The following is a 19,448-nucleotide window of genomic DNA, read 5'->3' as shown; positions in this document are numbered from 1 at the left end:
AGGGAGGATTAACATCTGAGTGCTTAGAGTCTTAGCTCGTGAACCCCTGTATCTTCCCGTTTCTCTGGGTCATGTTCCATTTCTCCAGCAGTGTGTGGGGTTTTTGGCATATAAATATCGCACATGTTCGCACCTAAGATTTTCAGGTCGTTTGGTGCTATTGTGATGGTGCTGACTCTTTTAAACTTCAGCTTCCGTTTCTTCAGTGCTACTGTGTAGACACACACAATATTTGTATACAAACCTATCTCCTGTATCACATCTTTTTTATGCATTCACTTATCAGGGGACACTTGGGCTGCTGCCGTAATGGGCGACTCTAAATAATGCCACAGTAAATGTAGTGACAATGCGGTAGTAAATGTGATGATGCCGTAGTAAATGTAGGGGTGCACAGATCTTTTTCAATTAGTGTTTCCTTTTATCTTTTTTTAGTGTTTTCTTTTCTTTTTTTAAAGCAAATACCCAGTAGCGGAAGTACTGAATCTTAGGGCAGCTCTATTTCTAACTCACTGAGGACCCTCCACACTGTTTCCACAGCGGCCGCACCAGCACGCACCCCACCAGCAGTGCACGAGGACTCCCTTTTCTCTGCCTCCTCCCCACACCTGCTGTTTCTTGTGTTTCTTATTTTAGCCGTTCTGACAGGCGGGAGACGGCCCTTCATTGTGGTTTCGCTTCGTGTTTCCCTGATCACGAGTGATGTTACGTGTCTTCTTGTGTGTCTGTTGGCCGTCTAGATACGGCATTGATTTTTATTTTTTTTTTAAGATTTTATTTATTTATTTGACAGACAGAGATCACAAGCAGGCACAGAGGCAGGCAGAGAGAGAGGGAGAAAGAAGCAGGCTCCCTGCCGAGCAAAGAGCCCCATGTGGGGCTTGATCCTAGGACCCTGAGATCATGACCGGAGCCGAAGGCAGTGTAGCTCAACCCACTGAGCCACCCAGGCGTCCCGACGCTAGTGTTTTTGAAGAGTGATGGCATGAGCAGCTGTAGGGTGTCCGTGCTTTGGGTGTGTGCTTATGGTTACTCCCAGGCTCAGTCATCCCCCCTCCTCTCAAGGGCACCGGCATCAAGACTACAGATAGGGGCGCCTGAGTGGCTCAGTGGGTTAAGCTTTGTCTTCTGCTCGGGTCATGATCCCTGGGATCGAGTCCTGCATTGGGCTCTCTGCTCAGTGGGGAGCCTGCTTCTCCTCATCTCTTTCTGTCTGTTTCTCTGCCGGCTTGTGATTTCTCTCTCTGTCAAATAAATAAATAAAATCTTTATTTAAAAAAAAAACATTGCAGATAAATAAATGCAGACTCCCCATGCGACACAGGTGGCGGCAGCGGGGGGCCCGGCGAGCGAGTGGGGGGAGCTCTCCCCGCATGGGGTTGGGGCCCCCATGGGTGTGTGGCGCTTGTCCTCAGCACCTCAGCTCCAGCCTCTGCAACAGAAAGCTGAACGTATGGTTCAGAAGGACTCAGCAAGATCTCTTTCTAGCAAAGACCTATAAAATCTGGGTCATTAAAAAGTGCCTACGTAGATCAGCTATAGTTCAATAATAAACAAATGATAATAATGCTGATAAAAAATAGCTTACTGAAGAAAAGGGAGCTATTTTTTTTAAAGATTTTATTTAGTTATTTGACAGAGAGAGATCACAAGTAGGCAGAGAGGCAGGCAGAGAGAGAGGAAGGGAAGCAGGCTCCCCGCTGAGAGCCCAATGCGGGACTCGATCCCAGGACCCTGAGATCATGACCCAAGCCGAAGTCAGAGGCTTTAACTCACTGAGCCACCCAGGCGCCCCGACGGCACTGATTTTTAAATATTGATCCAGCCTTGCGTTCCTGAGATCCGGAGTTACCACAGAGAGCACGCCTGACCAGTAAGTCCCTCTTGGTCAGGATGAGCTCTCCTCTGTGGATCAGTGCGTTCGGTTTATTGGTGTTCTATTGGAGATTTTGAGTGCACGTGAAGGCTGTTGGTCTGCTGTTTTCTTTACTGTCTTTGGTTTTAGGGTGCTCCCTCATAAAATGAGTTTAAATGTGTTTTCCCTTTTATGTTTCCCAGAAGATGCTAGTAGAATATTCTTGCCTAGATGTTTGGGAATTCACTAGTGAAATCTCTTTTCATTTTTTTTCTCTTTAATTCAATCCAATTTTTTTATCCGAACTTTATAATCTGTAGGTTTTTTTAGCCTAACAGGTTATGGATCCTCACTGTGCGCACTTGCAAATTTACCTCCTTGCCGTGGTCTACTTGTCTCGCTGGAGAGGGTGGTGGGCTTCAAGTTTGACTGTAACTCGTTCTCTCAAAAATGTCTTCCAAGCGGTTTTTGGTTCTGTGGTGTGGGAGAGGTCTCCAGAGATGTCGGTCCTGCCCTTTCCTCTCCTATCGGGATAGGGCTTTACACGCTTCCTCCGTGGTCTGCAGGCTTCCCGGCGTCAGCTGCACGGGTTCTAGTGGGAGACTGCAGAGGCTTCTCTAGGCGGGCGTGGGAGCCCCCCCAGCAGCGGGGCTTGAAATCCCCCACTCTGCGAGTGAGACCGTGAAGTCTCGTCGGTTTTGGACGACAGTCCGTGAGGAGGAAGGAGTCAGGAGGAGGACGGGAGGGCACATCGGTGTGCCCCAGAGTCCCCTGCAGCTGACAGAAACCGTGAGCCTTGGGATTGGGGCAGGGCCTCTGCACACAGGGCCCCACACCGAGGATCCAGTGGTGTGGCTGCCGCAACTCCCCTCCTCTGACGCTCCCCGCGGGAAAAAGGAGGGGCAGGGGGGTGCCGAGAAACGGCAGCTCCAAGAGTCCCCCGCACGCTTTCCCAGTCCTGACAGCCGGGAGGCCCAGGGGGCCATCCCTGACTCGGGCTCCTTCTCTGAAGGTGCTGTCTCTGGACACGAACATCACAAACCAGGTGAACAAGCTGAACCGAGACCTGCTTCGTCTCGTGGACGTGGGCGAGTTCTCGGAGGAGGCCCAGTTCCGAGACCCCTGCCGCTCCTACGTGCTCCCCGAGGTCATCTGCCGCAGCTGTAACTTCTGCCGGGACCTGGACCTGTGCAGGGGGTCCTCCTTCTCTCAGGTGCGCAGCGGCCGCGCCCTTGCCGTCGGTCAGGACGGGAGATGCTCTGGGCCCCCCACAAGCGCCCGTGTGAGTTCTGATGTAAAAGGCCCTCGCTGCCACGGACCAGAACAGTGTCCTTGTAAACACACCTGGCGGTGGCGGTGCTCTGGGCCCACAGCGCCCCTGCGTGTACCACGTGATCCCTCCCCGGCCCTGGGGAAGGCTGAGCAGAAGGCTGCACAGAGAAGTGACCTGGCCCTCTCCTCCTCTGCCTAGGACGGGGCTGTACTGCCGCAGTGGCTCTGCTCCAACTGTCAGGTTGCCTACGACACCTCCGTCATCGAGATGGCTCTGGTGGAAGCTCTGCAGAAGAAGCTGATGGCCTTCACTCTGCAGGACCTGGTGAGCAGTGGGCCTGGCCCTAGGATGGCCCTTCTCCAGGCAGAGGCCTTCTGGATAAGCTGTTTGCACCCAGGAGAAGCTACGGCTGTGCACACTTCTCAAATCACAACCTGGTCCTCCGAGGTGACCACCCTGTGGTTCAGGCAGCGACCTTTTGACTTCTTATACGTCTTTGGGGTTCCTACAGGGCCAGGGCTGGCCCCACGGACCTTTCATTGTAGCAAGAGGGGAGAGACAGTAAGCAAGATGAGAGTGTGTAAGTCACGGGGAGTGTAAGGAGAATGGATGGGGAAGAGAAACAAACAGGGAAGTTTTCAGTGTTGGATGGAGGGATATTCCCGCTGACCGGGGACGTCTGAGCAGCGATCTGAGGGGGCGTCCTGGAATGCGGAGACCCGAGGACGGAGCAGGGGTGAGGAGCCCCCAGGATGCAGAGTCAAGGGTGCAGTGCTCACACTGAGGGGGTTAGGAAGCAGCTGTCACATTTGGATAAATACTCTCTCACAAAGTCTCACATTTTATGCATGGTTGAGCTGAAGGCCAGGGCTGTGGAGGGCGGGGAGGTCCTGTCCAGTGAATGTGCCGAACGAGTGGCCACGGCTGGCGGTGACCGGCCTGGGCCGGGGACCTCCTCACCAGGGCTGCTCCTGTTGCAGATCTGCTTGAAGTGCCGGGGGGTGAAGGAGGCCAACATGCCTGTGTTCTGCAGCTGCGCGGGGGCCTTCGCTCTCACCATCCGCACCAAGGTGGGGCTCCCACAGCCAGCCGACCCTGCTGCCTTTCCCATCTGCCCGCACCCGCTTCTCCGCTGACGCGCCCGGGCCTGCTCTGCGGCCAGGTCTCACTGTGACTGCTCGTTTCTGCAGGTCTTCATGGAGCAGATTGGAATCTTCCAGAACATTGCCCAGCACTATGGCATGTCATACCTCATGGAGACCCTGGAGTGGTTGCTACAGAAGAACCCTCAGCTGGGCCAGTAGCGACTCGAGCCGTGTCCCCATTCTGGCCCTGACCTCCCAAGCTTGTGACCACGTCCAGGACGGAGCACCAAGGAACACCAGCCGCAGGGAGCTTCGGGGAGCAGGTCACGGGGCCCAGGGAGGCCTGAACCAACCGGAGCAGGAAGCGTCACCACCTCTGGGTTCCTTGGGCCCCCGCTGTGGTCAGGGCATCCCACTCTGGGCTTGAGCAGTGTTTGCAGGCCGGGGCCCTAGGACTGTGTCTTGCTGACTGAGCAGCCTCCCGGCTGTCCGGTCTCCTTTGCTGCCCAGGGTGGTCTCCTGTCTGGGCAGAGTCCCTGCGGGTCGCCTGGTGGGAGTTTGCGGCCCCGGATTTTGATTGCTTGTTACTGCAGAGAACATGCCCGATAGCTCAATGCCAGCAGGATTTGGGCCGTTTCCCGGGAATCCCGGTGCCGAACCCTGTGGGGACCTGGGCGTCTTTCACACAATGAGTTCCTGGAGACTTCCTGGTCACAGTAGGGTCTACAGGGGCCAGGGCTCATGTGACAACAGACCCCTTGTGTGCAGCAACGAGACTGGAATCTGCGCTGTGAGGAGTGTCCCACAGTGGCAGGGAGCCTGAGGGCCCAGGGGAGGGGCGGTGCACACCATCTGTCAGACTTCCACGCTTTAGGGCCCGGGTTTGGGGAAATCATTTCTTCATGCGTAAGATTTTAGGTTTTTCCCTTCAGCTCTGAGGGGTCCACGTCTTGGGAGAGTTGGAGAAAGCAGCCGCAGCAGTGTTGTTGGGGTTGCGTGGTCCTGCTCTGCCGTCACCCTGGTGCCTGCCTGACCTCCCCAGGCCAAGCGGAGCATGCCAGCCCTGGGCCTGCTGCCCTGACCTGCCTGCGGCAGAGCGGCTAGGTCAGGGCTGTGGCCTCCTCAATGCTGGACGCTTGCCGCCGGCGTGTTCGGAGCGGAGTGAGGCCGCAGATGTGGGCCATGACGTGCGGCGCTCTGTACGGGTGGGGCTGGGCGAGGGAGAGCCCCAGGCCGTGGGGCCTACCTTCCGGTGACCTCGGGAAGACCGCTGGGCCGCTGCTCCTGCTCTTCCGTCGGTGGCCCGGAGGACCGTCCCCACACTTGGCTTCTGACTAAATGAGACTGGGAGCAGAAAAGGAACGGCCGAGTCAGGGAGGGGACAGGCAGGCTCGCTGAATTGTATGCGCAGACCCCAAATGGGCAGCCTCGGGGGAGCTCTGGGCCACTGTGGGCTGGAGCCCGGCTTAAATTCATCCTTTTTGTCAAACTTCTCAGTATTACACTGTGAACTTCATTTCATTCTTTGAGTTTTACATTTCTTGAAATTTTTATGGGTACACGTGCACGGTGTCTCCATCTGTACAGGGACGGGAGGAGCAGCGGACATCGGTCCAGCCAAGTGCGTTGGCCCCTGGGTACTGCGCTTTGGGTGTGTCTAGGCCCCGCGGCCACGAGAAACCCGACACTGGCTGGAAGGTGGACAGAGCCTGCATCAGCCCCCAGATGGAGACTAAATCAAATTAGGGCTGGGTGGGGGAGGGGGGGCTAACTAGGCTTCCTGGAAGCAGAGCCAGAGGGGCCCCAGCGCGGGGTGGGCGCGGGGCGGAGGGCCTGCACACTGCCCGCCGGCTTGTCCCTGCAGCAGGGCGGCTACTGCAGAGGCCAGCTTGGGGCCTGGGGCATTTGGGGCGGCTGAGGGCCCCAGGGTGACTCTCCTGCTTGAGAATGAGCAACCTGAACCCCTGGCCGTGGTCCTTGAGCTGCAGTCCAGCCCCAACTCGAAAAGCCAGTTTCTGCAAAACTAGAGCTGGATGTCAGTAAGCCAGGATGCTGCTGGCACTGGGGACTGGGCTCCTACCCTGAGGATTAGAAGGGTCCAGACAGGGGGCTAGGTGGGGGCTTCTCAGGTGTGTGTGACTGCTGGCCCAGGTGGGAGGGCTGGCTCTGGCCACCTGCCAGTGTCACTTGGACTTGGGGACTTGGGGGCCTGGGCGGGGTCTGAGCTCTCACTGGACCTTGGGAGCGATGGGATCCCAGCCGAGGTGATCTGTGGGAAGTGTGCCCATGCTGCCTCAGACCTGTTTGCCGTCCTCGTTGCTAGGGAAACCGCTGTCCAGCCAAGTTCTGGCAGCCCCTCAAGGGGGGGGCCTGGCCAGACAGGCACCAGGCAGAGTCGCTGAATGTAATGACCCGCTGTGGCATGTCCGGGTGTGCTAACCAATTATCTGCAAGCCATATCCGCTGCTGCCGGCCTGTGCGTCCCCTCAACCTGGCCCTGAACTTGTCCGTCCCCCTCGAAGCATTCATTCCTGCCCTTCCCGCGGCCCTGTTGTAAGCAGGGCCTGGGGCGCTTGCACAGGTATTTGGAGCAAGAACCAGTGTTTTCCTTAGTGGGACTCTCATCACCTACTCCCGGACTCCCCTCCACCTCCAGAGTCCCCATCCTGTCCCATATTTTGAGGTCTGGGTCTGGGGTGACACACCCATCCTCAGAAAGCTGGTAGGCAAGCTGACTGCCGAGTGGGTGCTGGGTGCAGTTGGGTTCCCTCTGCCCACGGCACCCCGCCACGGTCGGATGTCACCGTGACCTGGCTGGATGTGGGGATAGACGCGTCCATGCACTCTGCACCCAGGCTGGTTAGAGGGAAGTCAGGACCAAGGGCGCCCACATCTCCCACACGCAAGGACCCTCTCCTAAGTGTTTCTCTTCAGGGCCTCAAGATACTTTTCCTGAAAAACAAGGCCCAAGGGTCTGCTCACAGGTTTATTGGATTCTGGATGTGTGGTTTCTTGGCTACGAAGCAAGCAAAGGGTCTGGGCGGGGCGGGCTGAGAAGCCTGGGAGGGAGGTCAGCTGGGGACAAAGGCAATTTGACCCATTCCACCCCGGCCCTGGGGAATTCAGGGGGCCAGGCACATGGTGTTGGCCCACTGCCCCACTGCACAGGGGTCTTGTGGTTCCCAGTCACAGTGTCGAGGTGTGAGGGCAGGGCCCCCAGGCACAGCGTGCAGGTCTCCGTGGGCTGCCGGGGGAGCAGGGCCTGGGTCTCTTGGGACCACAGGCTTCAGGGCCCTGCCAGGCAGAGCCTTCGACACAGCATCATGGAAGGTATGTGGTGGGCTCAGAGCTGGGCCAGACCTCGGGGGTCTGAGAGTGTGGAGTCCTGCTGGGAAGGTCCGGAGGTGCACAGCTCTGGTCCCGCCGTCTGCTGGGGAGGGTCCGCCATCTGCTTGGATGGGGCGGAGGTGGGGCAAAGCCATGGGGACGGGGCAGCCAGAGCTTGGCCGGCCTGGCCGGGGTCTGCAGAGCAGGGGTGGGGTGGGGGAGGGGCCTGGCCCAACACAAGCGCCAGAGTCACAGGCCAGCTATCAGGGAAGCGTCTCGGTGTGCACACCTTGTCGAATTTCTTATGGCTGTACACCTTGTTCTTGTTCATAAACGTCAGCAAGATCCAGTCACACAGGAAGGAGCCCTGGGCCGAGACCCACATGTGAGGGCCCAAGAGACACCCCCCTCCACCCCGCCCCCACGCCCCCACATACCCAGCATGCATTTCCTTACCACCCCGATGGAGGTCAGTGCTGTGGCCAGATTAATGATGGTGGGAATCAGGCTGAACTTCCCTGCCTTGGGAGGGGAGGCTGCCTTAGATGATTGTGGGGTCTGGGGCAAGTGGGGCTCAAGGGTGGGTGGGGGAGATGGGGCTGTGCCAGCTCAGTCCTGGGGCCTGCCTGAGTCCCTAGTAGGCAGGGCGGGCTGGTTCACCTGTCCATGCACGATGACATCAATACGGATCCCATAGGCCTTGATGAGTGTGCGGGTGGCGCTGCCGTTTTCCTTGTAGTATTTGGCGAACCTGGGAAAGCATGACCCTGAGGAGCACGGTGGTGGGTGCTCACCCATCGCCCAACATGGGACGCTCCAAGACTCCACCAGCCCCGGAGGCCCTGAACCTTCAAGCACCTGCCCTGTCATCTCGGAGCAGCCAGGGCAGATGAGGAACCAGGCATCCCAAGACCAAGGTACCTGAAGTTGTAGCCAGAAGAGGCTGGGACATGTTTGGGGTCAAGCCTCCGGAAGGAGTACTTGGGGTTGCACTTTGACGCTGACAGGTCCAGGTCGCAGTCCCAGTTGATAATGACCCCAATGACGCCACCCTGCCCAGAAGTGGACCCAGAGATGGGTGTCAGGGAGGGTACACAGAGGACCCTTGAGGGCCATGGGGTCCTGCCCTGAGACTGCATATGGGGTGCTCATCTTGGGGCACCTGGGGCAGCTCAGGGCTGAGAGCTGGGGTGCTTGGGTGGGCCCCACTGCTGAAGCATGAGGGGACAGCAGTGGCCAGCTATGTGACCAGGAGTCAATAATTTAGCAGGAGCCATGCATGCCCAGATGGGTTGGCTGATCACGTTTCTCATTCATCTGTCTGAACAGGGCCAGGGCTGGCCAAGACGGCAAAGGGAGTGGGCAGACCCTTCATCGGCAATAGGGGTCCGCATCTGGAAGGAGAGCTGGCCCCCCACTGTGCCTCGGCTGCCCCCTCACCGTGTGAGCCAGCTCCGTGAAGTTCTCCCCTGCCCGTTCCACAATGAAGCCCAGCTTGAAGATGGGACAGTAGAGATCCGAGACCTCATCAAACGTGCAGCGCTTCAGGTAGCCGTCCTTCCTGTGCTCTATGTTGCCCCTGCAGACAGGGCCCAGCAACGGGAGGTGCCCTGCACCCACAAACCCCGCGCTCCCAGGAGGCAGCGCCCGTCCTCAGCCCATTGTCACAATACCCTCGCGGCTCTTACTTGGAGAACTGGAATTTAGGGTAGTGGATGCTGTTCTTGATGAGGATGGTGAAATTTGGGGCCATCTTGCCGAGAAACTGGCTGAGGAGGCACAGACTGGATGTGTTTAGTCTCCCACCCCAGTCCCCCACCCAGCACACCACGGCTCTGCTCAGTGAGGAGAGAAAGGAGTGGAACAGAGTAGTGCTGGGCTGTCAGCTGGGGCTCGGGCAGGAGGGGTCACCAGGTGCACACCTGACAGAGGCCCCGTCTTCCACCGGGCACCAGCCGGACACCTCGCAGGTTTTGGCTGAGCCTTGGTAGTAGGGTACGCAGCGCCCAGTCCGCAGGCCTGCGGGCAGATATGTGCTCAGGGTACAAGGGGCGCCAACCCATCCCACCGCTGTCCGGCGTGCACTGACCGTTTCCCAGCATGTCCAGCTGCCCGGGCACGCAGTCCACGTCCGAGTCACAGGTGGCGTTGCTGACCCTCATACTCTAGGGAGGAGACAGCTTGGTGAGGATCCCCACAGCTTCTGGGGCAGGCACAGCCGGCTCCCCTCCGTCAGCCCCAGCTCTGCCCTCCACCTGGCCTCACCTCTGGGCAGGTTCCGAGGGTCTGGGAGGGTGTGACCTCAATCCTGGTGATGATGCTGAACACGCTGCCTCCCTGGGCTCAGAAAGAGGGGATGGTCGGCTGAGGTGTGCGACGCAGGCACCCCTCGCTCCTTCCGGGGGGGCGCGCGGGGTGGGCAGACGCACCTCCGGGGGCTTCACGTACTCCTCCACGTCCCACACTTTGTGTTCGGAGAAGGTGATGCCCTTGACCTTGGTGATGACGGAGCTCTCGGGGCCCGTCTCGCTGTCCTGGTAGCTCTTCTGCACGATGAACACGTACCTGCAGGACGGGCACCGCCGCTCTGGAGGCGACCCGGGACCCTCCCCCGCCGCTCCCCGCGGCTTTGGGCCCCGGCGCCCCCGAGCCCCCGGCCCAGCCGCACCCACCACACGAAGTAGAGCAGGATGAGCAGCTGCACCGCGCGGTACACGATGCCCAGGCGCCGGTTCTTCACCACGATCACCTTGGGCGTCTCGTAGTCCCAGAACGCGGACCAGCAGCCGCGGGCCAGGCGCCGGGCCGCGTCCGCCCCCGCGGGGGGCTTGGGCTGGGCGGCCTCCATGTCCCGCAGCTCCGCCAGGGGCGCGGCGCGGCGCGCACCCTGCGGGCTAGGGGCGCGGGCAGGGGAGCCCCGCGGCACCGCCCCGGGGCGTGGCCTGTGGCGCCCCGCCCTGCCCCTCCCCGCCCCACCCCACCCCGACCGAGCCCGGGCTCGGAGCGCGCGGGGGCGCACCTGGCAGGTGCCGGCAGGTGGGCTCGGAGTAGGCAGAGCCGAGCCGGCAGCCTGCACCCCACCGCGCTCGGCGAGGGCCCGAGGACACACCGAGGCCCGCACGTCCCTGGGGAGGACGCAGAGCCCTCGGGGGACTCGGTGGAGATGGGCGGAGGAGGCGGCTCGGCCCCGGCGTCTCCTCGAGTCTCCGGCCGCGTGTCACGCCGGCGCGCGCCCAACCTGAAGGGCCGTCCGTGTTTGATACAGTTTCCCAGCTTGGTCGAGATGCAGGTGACTGACACCGCGGTGTGCAGGGTGGATGTTCAAGGTGTAGGAGGAGGTGATTTCCGAAGGCATTCCTGGATCCCCCCCACCACCGGGTCCCCGCTGCTCAGCAAGTGTTCACCTTCCCTGCCGGCAGGGTTGGGCCCTTGCTTTGCCGAACAGCCCCTTTGCAGGATCTAGGATGCGCTAGGAGCCGTTCAGCTCCAGCCCCCTCCTCGGGTCCAGACCCCAGTCCTCACCTGTGCGCTTTGGCTGCCGGCCTGCTTTTATCCACTTCCAATTCATTTCTGTTATCTTTGCAAACCAAAGTTGTCTTTTTCTTGAAACGTTTTAACCTTCACCCCATTTCATAATTTGGGAGCAAATCCCAGATATCATAGTCACAAAATGATAAATTTTTTACACTTTATTTAAGTGAAGTTCACTTAGCATCTAATTAACCATTTTTTTAAAAGATTTTACTTGTTTATTTGACAGACAGAGGTCACAAGTAGGCAGAGAGGCAGGCAGAGAGAGAGAGGAGGAAGCAGGCTCCCTGCTGAGCACAGAGCCCGATGTGGGGCTCGATCCCAGGACTCTGGGATCATGACCTGAGCTAAAGGCAAAGGCTTCAACCCACTGAGCCACCTAGGCGCCCCCTAATTAACCATTTCAATTAACTGTGCAACCACTGTTCCTACCGTGGAAACATTGTTACCATGCCCAACTAAACTCCCTGTTTTCCTCCTCCCTGTGGATTTGTCTCTTTAGGAGATTTCCTATAGTGGAATCATACAATATTGTCCACATTGTGTCTACTTTCTTTCCCAGGGCACGTCTCCAAGGTCCATCCAGGTGGTCGCACGTACCAGTGCTTAACTCCTCTTTATGGGAGAATAATATTCCAGCGAGGGATTGTCCCACAATTTATCTGCTCCTCCTTTCAGAGACATTTGGGTGTTTCACTGTTTGGCCCTTGTAACTCGTGCTGTTATGAACATTTGTGTCCAAGTACGAGTTTGAACAGCTATTTTAAATTCTTTGGGTGTATAGGGTTTCCGGGTCACACGGTACTCCTGTGTTTTACTTTGTGAGGAATCCCTGTACTGTCTTCCGAGCAGCTGCACCACCTTTGTGGGAGTCAGCATGTATGAGGGTTCTAGTCTCTGCACATCCTTGGGGACATTTGCTAGTTTCAGCTCATTTACTCATCATTCTAGTGGGGAAATGGTATAACTTGTTCAGGTAAACGTCTATTTAATTTTGTGCTGACTTTAGAATTAGTTTGCCTTTTTGTTGCTGGTTTGTAACAATTCTCTATATATTGTGAACACCAGGCCCTTGTCAGATACACGATTTGCAAGTTTTTCCCCCATTGCAGGTGATCTTTTCACTGTCTTGGTAATGTTCTTTGATGCACAGAAGTCTTTAATTTCAATGAAATTTTTTTTTCTTTTGTTACTAAATCCAAATGTATCTACAGCTTCACCACAATCCCTACTGGAGTCCCAGGTGCAGAAAAGGATGAGTTGATCCTAAAATTCTTATGGCAGTGCAAGGGACCCAGAGCTGCTGAAATAATCTTGATGAAGAAGAGCAGGGAGGTTGGGTGATGGGCACTGGGGAGAGAATGTGCTACAGTGAGTGCTGTGAAGGGTGTAAGCCTGGCGGTTCACAGACCTGTACCCCTGGGGCTAATAATACATTATATGTTAATAAAAAATAAAAAATTAAAATAAAATAAAATAAAAATAAAACAAGCATAAATAAAAAAGAAGAGCAGATTGGAGGACTCGTACTCTCCACGGTCAAACCTTACCACAAAGCTATAGTAATGAAGACAAGTCCCTGTAGGACCCAGCAATGCCATTCTCCCTTATTGAGTTAAGGCTAGAAATGCAGATTTATGGAATTGGGCCAAGAACCAGGAAGTAAAACATAAATATGTAAAATAGAACAAATAATTAATTTTTGACAAGTACCAAAATAATTTAATGGGAAGGAGTAGTCTTTCAATAACTGGTCCTGGGAAACTGGGCATCCACATGCAAAAGAATGAAGTTAGACCCTGTATCTCATATAATACATGGAAACTAACTCAAAATGCATCAAGGACTTATATGTAAAAAACAAAACCTTGGGACATCTGGGTGGCTCAGTCTGTTAAGTGCCTGTCTTCAGCTCAGGTCATGATCCTGGGGTCCTGGGATCCTCCTTGCTCAGCCGGGAGGCTTCTCCCCTGCCTGCTCTGCCTGCCACTTCCCCTGCCTGTGCATGCCGCTTTCTCTCTCCCTGGCAAATAAATAAATGAAATCTTAAAAAAAACAAACAAACCCAAAATCTTAAAATTCTTAGAAGAAAACATGGGAATAAATATTTGTGGCCTTGGATTTGGCAATGGATTCATATAAATTACAACTAAGTTAAAAGCAAAAAAGGAAAAAGATAACTGGACTTCACCAAAATTAAAAACTTCTGTGCTCCAAAGGATGCCATCGAGAAAGTGAAAAGATACCCACAGAATGGGAGAAAACATTTACAAATCACACATGTGATAAGGATTTGTATCTTTAAAAAAATCACAATTTATAACAAGATGACAAATAACGATTTTAAAAATGAGAAAAGTATCCAAATAGAGATTTTTCCAAAGAAGAGACACAAATGGCCAGTAAGTACGTGGAGAAACTCAGTATCATCAGTCAGAGGGAAGCTATCACTTCACCCCACCAGGTAAGACAGGACAAATGTTGGCAAGAACGTGGGAAAATCCCATCTTTCTTACAGTTTGTGGGACTGTCAAAATGTAGCAGCCAATTTGGAAAACCATGTGGGCTGTGCAGCAAAGGGTTTAAACTTAGACTTACCACAGGGTGCACAATTCCACCTCTGGATGGAATACCCGGAGGAAATGAAAACATGTTTCCACACAGAAACACGTATATACGATGTTCATAGCATGATACATAATGGCTAAGATTGGAAGCAGCCCAAACGTCTAGCAACTGATGAATGAATGAATAAAATGTGGTATTATCCATACAATGGAGTAGAATTCTACAAGAAATGGAAACAAGTACCTTCTATGTTTCATACGTTACAGCTTTACAGCGTAGGTGAGCCTAGAAAACACTACGCTAAGGGAAAGGAGCTCATCCGTGAAGACAGCTGTTGGATGAGCCCATTTATACACAGTCTCCCAAACGGGACCGTCCACAGAGAGGAAAGCAGATGGGTGAGGCCGGGGGCTGGGTGCAGGGGGTGGGTCGTGGTGCTGCCTGGGTCCTGGGTGCGATGGACCACTGCTCCCCGTTGCCTGTGGCCTGGGGATGACAGAGACCTTGCCCTGGGGTGTTGGCCTGTCCCTGGGCCAAGCTGCTGGAGTTGGCAGAGAGGGTCTCCATGCCTTGGAGGGGAGGAGCTGTTCACTCTGTCCACTATGGGTTACAGGAGCATAGGGGACATGGCTTTACCGCTGGCCGGGGGGGCTGGTCACTGCATGTGTCTGGTGCAGTGACCTGCCTGATCCCACCCAGCAGGAGGGGCACATGTCCTCACTCAACATCTGGCCCCACCACCAGCAGCTTCAGCCAGAGCAAAGCAGTGTGCTGAGAGGATTACAGACTCTTCTCCATCCCATCGTGGTTCAGGCAGGTGAGCCGAAAGAGAACAGCTCGTCCCGGAGGCCAAGTGGAGGGAGCACCACCGACTCCCAGTGGAGCACCCAGAGGGGTGCTCCAGAGCAAGAGGACCGTCGGGAGCCTGGGGCACGGGGCTCCAGAAAGAAAGACACAAAGTGATGAGTAACTGAAGAAAATGATCTGATTTGAGCAAAGGCTTGTGTCTGCAGGTGGGTGTGGCTTGTGGGGTCCCAGGCACAATGACTTTAGGGGGAGGTGTCTGAACAGTTTGGGGGAGACCGCTGAATTCCAGTGACAAGGACAGACCGACAGACCGACAGAAAGAGCATCTCGGCTCTGCGGCTCTCCTCGCCGCTGGAGAAGCTCGGGCATTTTGTCTTCTGCATGCGGCGGGTCTTCCTTGTCTTTTCTCAGAAGAAAAAGGTGTTACACAATCTCGCATTGGTCCCAGGATGTATTGATTTCCGTTCTAGAGATGAGTCGCCTGCCCTGTGTCATTAGGGCTGCAGGGCAAGCCGAAAGGAGGGGCCAGGCCCCTGGGAAGATTCCGGTTACTAGAACGCATTCCGTGTGGAGTCTGTTTGACTGGGTCTGGGAGACTCCGAGTGCTTACCGGGACGTTTATGCGGGGTGTCTGGAAATCTGCTGGGAAGAAAATGAAGAAATCAAATGGGAGCCGCTGGCAGGCTTGGTTGGTAGAACATGTGACTTGATCGTGAGTTCAAGCCCCACGTTGGGAAAGAAGAAGAAGGAACGACAGAAAGAAAGAAAGAAAAAAACCTGTTTACTGAAAAAAATCAACGAAATGAAAACACTTAATGCAAACTCCCCAGGCTGGAAAAAACCCGGGGGGACCCTAGTCGCGGACCTTGTAAGGACAGCCACAGTGTCCATTAACATTTATAATTTGCATAATACTTTACATTTATTATTAATTATTTATTTGAGAGAGAGAGCATGCATGCGAGGTGGGGATAGCAGAGGGACAGGGAGAAGCAGGTTTTCTGCTGAGCAGGGAGCCCAGTGCGCGGCCCGATCCCAGAACCCTGGGATCGTGACCTGAGCCAAAGGCAGACGCTTAAAGACTGAGCCACTCAGGCACCCACATAATATTTTTAAATAAGTTAAAGAAATTAGTCTCAGGAGGACTGAGTTTCCTAATAGTTTTTCAAGTGAAAAAGTTTACAAGTGAAATTTTACAAGTGAAAAAATTGTTATTCAATTGAATTCTAAAACCTTTGGTTAGCAGGAAATACTACTCTAGGCAAGAATAGAATAAAAGCATAACAATGTAAAAACAACCAAGTTAAAGGTTCAGTATAAAAGCAAGAATAGATTTCCTTTTCTAAACAGCTTTATGGAGATCAAATTTACATGCCAAACGATTTACCCATTTGGAGTGTGGCACTCACTGTTTCTAGTATCTTCACAGGGTTGTGCAAACATCACAGTCGGAGTTTAGAAAGCCAACCGCCCCTAATAGAAGCCCCATGCGCATCACAGCCTCCCCCCCCCCCTGCTGCTGCTGCGTCTGGACCCCCGGACTCCGTGCATTCCTGCGTCTTCAGGGCCGCGCGGCCCGCGCATGACCGGCTGACCGACCCTGCGGGGACTCGGATGGAGAGAAAACCGCTCCCTCTGTGCCGCCCGCCCACAGGGCCTGAGAGAGGGCGGTAAGCACCCCAGTCCCTGTGCGTCAGCGCTGCCCCTGCCCCTGCCCCTCCGGAGCCGCTGCGGTGCCCACTTTCCCGGCCTGAGCCTCCCACCCGCACATCCTCCGCTCTCCTGCTCGCCCCACTCGCCCCTTCCTGGCTCCGGCAGCCCCAGCTCGCCCTGCAGCGCTCTGCCTCGTTCTACACCGTCTGTTGGTTGACACGACCTTTGGGTCAACTAGACTAGGTGCTCAGGTGGGTGGGGGGTGGGGAGGGGGCATTCAGCCCTCGCGGCTCAGAGCCTGGCGGCTAGTCGGCAGTGAGTACGTCCGCAAACGGTTATGGAATGAATGGTGTCTGCAGAAATAGATGAAGACCCCCCCCCCCCCCCACCAGTCAGTGAGGACACACAGGCCCTTTATCCAGGCTTGGGAGTCAGCCTCCAGGTGGGACCCGCGGACCCACAGGGGAAGATGCTGGAGGTCGAGAAGGTGGTGGAGGTGCCCCGAGGGGAGAGGGGGCATCCCACCTGATTGGTTGGGGGACATGATTTGGCTGGTCCTGAATTGGAAGTGGGGAGAGCAGGGGAAGCTGGGGTTGCTGCGGTGGCTCGGCCAGGATCCCTGGCTGGCTCCCACTCCCGTGTGGTCCTGCCATGCCCGCCTACATGCGGTCCCTCCTGCAGAGTGGTGAAAGTCTCCCCGTGGGGTGGAAGGGGAGACAGGCGCAGTAGGAGAGGAGATCCCCTGACTTTGCCCTGGGCTCTCTTGGCCTCCGTCCTCCTGATTCTCCCTCACCAGTTGGAGTCTTTTCTGGAATCATGGCTTGGCTGGTCCCACTTCTCCACGGAGGAGCCGTCAGGGCCTAGGATAAAAAGGCAGGACCATGGAACGCTTGGGCAGTTATCAACTTCCGGGGAGAGATTTTCTGCAAGGACTGTGCCGTCTGGCACATTTCCCCCTGTGGCCTGCTCCTCTGCGTGGAGGAGTGCAGAGTGGTCCTGGTGCGGGGCACGCCGCCTTTGCTCAGAGACAGCAAAAGTCACACGGAGGGTAAGGCTCCCGCGTAAGGGGTTTATGGCAGTCATGGTTCTGGGAATAATATAATGGGATCCCTACTCTTTGGTGAGGTTTGCATCAAGTTTTACTTGCCAGACTGAGATACTGTGGAGTCACACCTGATGTTGGGGTTGGAAGGAAAGCCTGTGGACCGATGTCTGGTCTGAGAGCCATAAACAAACATCCAAGAAAAGAGACTCCTTCTATAAAAGAATATATAGGGGCGCCTGGTGGCTCAGTCGTTAGTCATCTGCCTTCGGCTCGGGTCGCAATCCCGGGGTCCTGGGATGGAGTCCCTCACTGGGCTCTCTGCTCGGCAGGGAGCCTGCTTCCCCCTCTCTCTCTGCCTACCTCTCCGTCTACTTGTGCTCTCTCTGTCCCTCAAATAAATAAATAAAATCTATAAATGTTTATTTAAAAAATAAAAGAATATATATATATATATATTTAAAAGAATTTATTTATTTGAGGGAGAGAGAGCATGCACCGGTGGGGGGAAGGGCAGAGCGAGAGGGAGGAGCAGATGCCCTGCCCAGCAGGGAGCCCCATGTGGGACTTGATCCGGGAACCTGAGATCATGACCTGAGCTGAAGGCAGATGTTCGCTTGACTGAGCCATCCAGGCACCCCATAAAGGAGTATTTTAACAGAAGTGGGGGTCAAGAATGCTGGTTGTAGGAGCGCCTGGGTGGCTCAGAGGGTTAAGCCTCTACCTTCCACTCGGGTCATGATCTCGGGGTCCTGGGATAGAGCCCCGCATCGGGCTCTCTGCTCAGCAGGGAGCCTGCTTCCCCTTCCCCCTCTGCCTGCCTCTCTGCCTACTTGTGATCTCTGTCTGTCACATAAATAAGTAGAATCTTTGGAAAAAAAGAAAAAAGACTGCCAGTTCTTCAAGTTCAGGAACTACGCTTCCTCCAGGGCTGGCGACGTGGGGACCTGTGGCCTTTGATTCCCGTGGGAAGTTTCCCTTCACGTAAACATTTCACCATCGTAGTCTTTGTGATGGTGCAGTTCGCGGGTATTAAGCACATCCACAGTGTGTTGTCAGCTGCCACCCGATCCGGATCCGGGACTCTCTCGTCTTCCCAAACGGACGCTCTGTCCCCACTAAACACAGACCCCAGCCAGCCCCTGGCACCCACCATCCGCTCCGTCTCTAGGAGCCCAACGGCTCTGGGGCCTCCGGTAACCGGGATCCTCCTCCATGTTTGTCCTTCTGGTTCTGGCCTCTTTCTCTCGGCACCGTGTCCTCTGCGTCCTTCCATGGGCGGCCGGTGCCGGAAGTCCCTTCCTTCTGCAGGTGGATCCTATTTCATTGTATGGATGGACCCTTCATCGTGCACCCTGGGGCTGCTCCCCTCTTGGCTTCTGTGGACGGCGGAGGGCTGGAGCTGCTCCGTGTGGACGGTGTGTCCGTGGGGTGCGGACTGTTGGATGGATTGGACACATCAGGCCCAATTTTCTAAGCTAGGCTCTGAACTTCTCAAGGGCCCACAAGAAGGTCTGAGACCATAAGGTTTTTACCCCTGTTTAAGCAGCAAAAAGAACACAGCAAGTTTGACGTTCTAAAAGTTCAAGTGGTGGGGCAGCTGGGTGGCTCCGTCGTTAAGCCTCTGCCTTCAGCTCAGGTCACGATCCAGGGTCCTGGGTTCGAGCCCCACATCGGACTCTCTATTCGGCAGGGAGTGTGCCTCTCCCTCTCCCACTGTCCTGCTTGTGTTCCTTCTCTCGCTGTGTCTCTTTCTGGCAAATAAATAAATAGAAGTCTTTACAAAAATAATGAAATAAAATGTTCAAGTTGTGATTCAAATTTAGCTATTATGTACTTGCGATACTTCCAGCATTAGGGTTGATAGGAATGGAAGCAGGACTTTCAGAATTCACATAATGATTATGGATTCGACGTTTATCTTCAAAGATGTTTTCCCGCCCATCATTGGTGTCATTTCTCCAGGACTTGTGCTTCAGGGCACCTGAGAGCTTTGACCGGCAGGCAGGGGGCGGAATGGGCTCCTGCACCCCTCCCACCGTGCCTGGAGCCCCGGGAAAACACTGGGGCCGTGGTCAGCGGAGTAGGATTCAGCTCAGCTCAGGGAGCCCATGCGTCTGCGCCCCACGAGAGGGGCCTTGGAGGGGATGGCCCTGCCCACAACTGGGTCTGGACATCCACCCTTCCAGGATGGCAAGGGACCAATATCCGTGGTCGACCCGCCCACCGTGTCGATGTGTTGCGAAGCCCTAGGGACTGGTGTAGACATCCCACATGAGTGGTTGAGGGGCACAGTTGGCGTCTCAG

At 55.4% G+C, this 19,448-nt stretch overlaps 2 protein-coding genes across 5 annotated transcripts in view; one reads left to right on the top strand and one right to left on the bottom strand.

Moving 5' to 3' along the window:
- The window catches only part of POLE (DNA polymerase epsilon, catalytic subunit), a 47,024-nt gene extending 41,290 nt beyond the window's left edge, over positions 1–5,734 (top strand). For both annotated transcript variants that reach the window (XM_059139640.1, XM_059139641.1), the window contains exons 46-49: positions 2,868–3,068; positions 3,327–3,452; positions 4,109–4,198; positions 4,319–5,734. In XM_059139640.1, coding sequence (XP_058995623.1) covers positions 2,868–3,068; positions 3,327–3,452; positions 4,109–4,198; positions 4,319–4,432 — 531 coding nt within the window. In that variant the 3' untranslated portion in view covers positions 4,433–5,734. The remainder of the gene's footprint in view (positions 1–2,867; positions 3,069–3,326; positions 3,453–4,108; positions 4,199–4,318) is intronic.
- A 1,452-nt stretch (positions 5,735–7,186) lies between these two features.
- Positions 7,187–10,414, bottom strand: P2RX2 (purinergic receptor P2X 2). 3 transcript variants are annotated; one of them, XM_059140382.1, is made up of 12 exons: positions 10,213–10,414; positions 9,970–10,105; positions 9,806–9,877; positions 9,630–9,705; positions 9,463–9,559; positions 9,229–9,309; positions 8,981–9,119; positions 8,462–8,592; positions 8,201–8,291; positions 7,997–8,062; positions 7,830–7,907; positions 7,187–7,661 (listed from the first exon to the last, which is right to left on the bottom strand). In XM_059140382.1, the coding sequence occupies exons 1-12, from the start codon at positions 10,386–10,388 to the stop codon at positions 7,557–7,559; spliced, it is 1,248 nt and encodes a 415-aa protein (XP_058996365.1). In that variant the 5' UTR covers positions 10,389–10,414; the 3' UTR covers positions 7,187–7,556. The 3 variants fall into 3 exon arrangements, with proteins under 3 accessions (XP_058996365.1, XP_058996364.1, XP_058996366.1); XM_059140381.1 differs by having other exon boundaries at positions 7,187–7,907; XM_059140383.1 differs by lacking the exons at positions 9,630–9,705; positions 9,806–9,877 and having other exon boundaries at positions 7,187–7,907; positions 10,281–10,388.
- Between the last annotated feature and the right edge of the window lie 9,034 nt (positions 10,415–19,448).

This window comes from Mustela lutreola, chromosome 11 (genome assembly GCF_030435805.1).
Source record: "Mustela lutreola isolate mMusLut2 chromosome 11, mMusLut2.pri, whole genome shotgun sequence".
NCBI lineage: Eukaryota > Metazoa > Chordata > Mammalia > Carnivora > Mustelidae > Mustela > Mustela lutreola.
The sequence above is the reverse complement of the archived record's forward strand: the minus strand, read 5'-3'. Positions and strand labels throughout refer to the sequence as shown.

Bases quoted from the DNA above. Each gene is read 5' to 3' on its own strand.
- P2RX2 (XM_059140381.1), bottom strand. From the start codon at position 10,388: ATGGAGGCCGCCCAGCCCAAGCCCCCCGCGGGGGCGGACGCGGCCCGG. The intron at 9,310-9,462 runs GTGTGCACCTGG...GTGCCTCCTCAG, and splicing joins GAAGACGGGGCCTCTGTCAG to CCAGTTTCTCGGCAAGATGG. The intron at 8,593-8,980 runs GTGAGGGGGCAG...ACTTCTGGGCAG, and splicing joins TCACGGAGCTGGCTCACACG to GGTGGCGTCATTGGGGTCAT.